At 62.8% G+C, this 4,503-nt stretch overlaps 1 protein-coding gene across 1 annotated transcript; it reads left to right on the top strand.

Annotated features, from left to right (window-relative positions):
- The first annotated feature begins 636 nt into the window (after nt 1-636).
- SOX12 (SRY-box transcription factor 12) lies at nt 637-3,800 on the top strand. The gene has a single exon (XM_059036456.2). The coding sequence runs from the start codon at nt 1,041-1,043 to the stop codon at nt 1,977-1,979; it is 939 nt and encodes a 312-aa protein (XP_058892439.1). The 5' UTR covers nt 637-1,040; the 3' UTR covers nt 1,980-3,800.
- The last annotated feature ends 703 nt before the right edge of the window (nt 3,801-4,503 follow it).

Raw genomic sequence — 4,503 nt, 5'->3', positions numbered from 1 at the left:
TGTGTCCTTCTTTCTCAGGACTCTCGTGGTGCCTCAAAAGAGAAGAAAAATATAAAAGGGATTCGGTTCATTGGGCCCATAAACATTTGTTGAGCGCCTATATGGCTGGATACTAGGCAGGGGCTACATCAATGATACGATGAGGTTGTTGTCCCCTTAAGGAGCTTTCCTGAGCCTAGGTCTCCTCACCTTCTGTTCTGGGGCGGCTAAAAAAGACGCCCCGGAAAGAGGAGGGAGCGGAGGTCCTACCTGGCGGCAGGTGTCACTGAGTAAGCTAAAATTTCAAAGGCAACGCGGGGCGGGGACAGGCTTTCTGGAGCCAGAAGGGAAGCGCGCTCGGCGTCCACCCCCCCCCCACTCTCCCGCTAGTCCCCAGCCTAAGAAAAGAAACCGACTTCATCCGACACCCCCAATCCCAGCCACAAGACCGCCCAGCCCCGCAGCGCGAGCCCCGCCCCACTTCGGCAGCCAGCGATTGGGAGATGCAAATACCAGGTTCTCTGCCCAGCAACCGGTGACGCGCCGCCAGAGCGCGAGGCGTGGCCCGGCCGCAGCCCAAGCGGGCACCTCGGTGTTTACACGGGGCGGCCCCGCGCGCGCCGCAGCGGCCCGCAGACGGAGAGGGGGAGGGGTGGCGCGCGCGCCGGCGGGGCCGCGCGGGGAGAAAGACACTGGAAGGCGGCGGGGCGGAGAGAGGCGCGCGCGGGCCGCGGCCGAGCAGGAGGCTGCAAGGAGAGCCCGCGGGGGCCCTCGGAGTGCAGTTCCTCAGCCCCCGCAAAACAATGTGTGGCGTGCTGCGGGGCGCAACTTGCCGGAGGCGGCGGGGGCGCGCCGAGCCTGCCTGAGACCGCGCCGCTGACCTTCTCCCCCCGCCGTCCGTTGGGCCCGAGCGCCCAGCTTCTCGCTCCCCAGCTCGCGGGGGCCGGGCCGAGCTGCAGGGCGGGGCCGCCCCTCCGTCGCTGCTGCCTCCTCCCCCACCCCCAGCCGCTGAGGATGCGGACGGCCCCCGGCGGCGTCTAGCGGCCCCGGGCCCAGGAGCGATGGTGCAGCAGCGGGGCGCGAGGGCCAAGCGGGACGGCGGGCCACCGCCCCCGGGGCCCGGGCCGGCCGAGGAGGGGGCGCGTGAGCCCGGCTGGTGCAAGACCCCGAGCGGCCACATTAAGAGACCGATGAACGCGTTCATGGTGTGGTCGCAGCACGAACGGCGGAAGATCATGGACCAGTGGCCCGACATGCACAACGCCGAGATCTCCAAGCGCCTGGGCCGCCGCTGGCAGCTGCTGCAGGACTCGGAGAAGATCCCGTTCGTGCGGGAGGCGGAGCGGCTGCGCCTCAAGCACATGGCGGATTACCCGGACTACAAGTACCGGCCGCGCAAAAAGAGCAAGGGGGCGCCCGCCAAGGCGCGGCCCCGCCCCCCCGGCGGCGGCGGCAGCCGGCTCAAGCCCGGGCCGCAGCTGCCTAGCCGCGGGGGCCGCCGAGCGGCGGGAGGGCCTTTGGGGGGCGGCGCGGCGGCGCCCGAGGACGACGACGAGGACGACGACGAGGAGCTGCTGGAAGTGCGCCTGGTCGAGACCCCCGGGCGGGAGCTGTGGAGGATGGTCCCGGCGGGGCGGGCCGCCCGGGGACAAGCGGAGCGTTCCCAGGGGCCGTCGGGCGAGGGGGCGGCTGTCACCAACGCCTCCCCGACTCCGTCGGAGGACGAGGAGCCGGAGGAAGAGGAGGAGGAGGCGGCGGCGACGGAGGAAGGCGAAGAGGAGACGGTGGCGTCGGGGGAGGAGCCGCTGGGCTTTCTGTCCAGACTGCCCCCCGGCCCTGCCGGCCTGGACTGCAGCGCCCTGGACCGCGACCCAGACCTGCCGCCCCCCTCGGGCACGTCGCACTTCGAGTTCCCGGACTACTGCACCCCCGAGGTTACCGAGATGATCGCAGGGGACTGGCGCCCGTCTAGCATCGCCGACCTGGTTTTCACCTACTGAGCCCACCGTCAGCGGGGCGCGCACGCCCCCTAAACCAGCTGTTTACATACAGGAATCAGGTATTGGGGCCCCTCGGAGGCCGAGGCTGGCACCCCATCTCCCGCACAGCCTCCCCCCTCCTAGACGTGCCCAACCCCCTTCAAATCCAGACATGCCCTTCCCCCGCAGACACACCCCAAGGCATCCCAACCCCCACCCTTTCTCCGACATCCAAACCCCTCCCCATCTTACCCCCTCCCGCACAGCCACCAGCAGCCAGCCCCCCCTCCGATACACCTCCCGTCCTCTCCAAGAGACCTGTACCCCTCCCCCATTTTGCACACGCCCCTCCTCACGGCCGGAGGACACGCCCCTGCCCTTGCTCCGGACTCCCTCCGCCTTAGCCTGGCCCGCCTCCTGTCTTGTTTGGGGGGGGCACTGCAGCTGGGCGGCCCCGCGCCCTCCTCCCTTGCCCCTCCCTCCCAGGGAGGGGGAGGGGCCGTTCCTTTTCCCCGGGAACGCTGGGATCCGCCCCCTTCTCGCGCATGCTTAATGCTTCTTGGGAGGAGGGAGCTGGTCCCAGTCGAACCTCACGCCCCTGTCAGATCCAGGAAGGGGGGCGGAAATAGAGCGATCCTGAGAAATCTTTTGATCCAGGAGCCACGGCTTCCGTTCAACCCGACGGGGCGTCACTGCCTTAAATGGGAGGAGCACTCGGAAGGGGGAGAAAGAGACTAGCCGGCCCGGAAGGGTTGGTGTGGAGCTTGGAACGCCCAAGTGGCATAGACCCTCTTCCCTCACGGGGTCGCCCAACCCACGTGCACCCACCCCTCACCGACTGCATGACTGCCTCTACAGCTTGTCTTGGTTCCAAGAAGCCTACCTTTCTTTCCCCCACCTGGGAATTGGGGGCAGGGTCTTTCTCTGGAAATCCTTCAGGAGAGAAAAAGAAAACTCAGAACCAAGACACGTAACAGTTTGTTTGGGGCCAGGGTCCTTATGTTCCACCCCCCCCCCAAGTGCCCTTATCACCTCAGGGCACACTCCCAGCCTGGGCTCCTTCCTAAGCCCACCGCCCCTTCCTGTCACCCAGGTACCTCTGCCTGCAGTATTCAGTGGGAGAAACTGAGACGCGTTGGTACTAGGGGGTTGAGACTGAGGCGTAATAGCAGATGAAGTGGCAAGAAGAGCCCCACTTTTCAGCAGCTGGCTTCAGAGAGACCATCGACTGGGCCAGTGAGACTGAAGGGAGGGTCAGAGTAGTCTTGGGCCGTTTGCGCCTAGCGCTGCTGCATCCAGTTCGGGGTGCCCTCGGAAACCCTGCCCCTGATGCTGTTACCCCTCTTACTCCAGCTCCCCGCTAAGCCCCGCCCCTCCGGCCTCCCTACGCCCCATTTGTCCTCACTACCTGTATCTCACCGGCGTGTGTTCACCCTCCTGGGTGTGCACACACTCTCATTCACACACACAAATCTCAGGAACAAACGGTCCCAGAGTCCTCCGGGACCCCTGCCCAGGGTCTCTGCAGGTCTCTGCCCCACGCGTTCCCGTCGCTGACAAAGCCACCAGCTGCCTCCTTTAAGCTTGGTGCTCCGGCTCTGGGCCTTTTTGCGCGCGCGCTCTTTCTCTCTTTTTCTCTCTCTTTCTTTTTCTTTTTCTTTTTCTTTTTTTTTAAGAAAAACAACAACAAAAAAGACAATGAAAAATCCCAGAAAACGTCATGTGAGTGAAGAGATGTCACTGTCTGTGGTCTTGGAGAACTAGTCTCATAGCTGAGGGGAGGGGGCACTGGCACCCACAGCAGGACTTCTGCCAGGACTGAATAAAGTGTATTTGCCCCATCTCGCCCTGTGCTTCTACATGTCTTTGCCTTTCCTCAACCCTCCCCAAACACTTTGGCAGATTCAAGTCCATGTGACTTAGCACCATGCAGGAAGAGCTGGGCGCTCCAGGGCAAGGAGGCACCTGGCCCCTGTAGGCCTCTCTGCTCCCTGTATCTCAGGACTCCTGGTCTTCATTAAGGATGGCAGACTCATCCCTGCAGAGGCCAGGCAGGTGACATGAATGAGAGAGTCTGGGTGGACACTGGCTTCATGACCCACTTCAAGGGGAGCAACTGCTTACTTCCTGCCGGTTGTGACCCTGTGGGAATGCAGCCCACTGTGGCCAGGGGGCTAGATTTTTCAAGAGAAGATGGAAATCTGGATGTGTCTGTGAACATCTGAATTTCAAAATGACAGCTGAGTGAAATATTTTTAAATCCTTGTGGACCAAGTGAAACACGTGTGCAGGCACATCTAGTCCAAGGGGGCCAGTTTGACCCTGCCCTTAAGATTAAGAATCAGGGTTGAGCCACAATGCCTGGGCTCAAAGCCTGGCACCACCACTGAGCACCTGTGTGACCTTGAGCATGTTAACTTCACCCTGACCCTTCTCCATATGTGTAATGCGGGGATGATGATAATACCTGCTTCACAGGGTAAAATGAAGTTTGAGGTGAGAAGTGTTTAACATGGTGCTCCATAAATTGTATTATTCCATTGTC

Source organism: Kogia breviceps, chromosome 14 (assembly GCF_026419965.1).
Source record: "Kogia breviceps isolate mKogBre1 chromosome 14, mKogBre1 haplotype 1, whole genome shotgun sequence".
In the NCBI taxonomy this organism is placed as follows: Eukaryota; Metazoa; Chordata; class Mammalia; order Artiodactyla; family Physeteridae; genus Kogia; species Kogia breviceps.
Note: the sequence above shows the minus strand (reverse complement) of the source record. Positions and strands in the feature narration are given on the sequence as shown.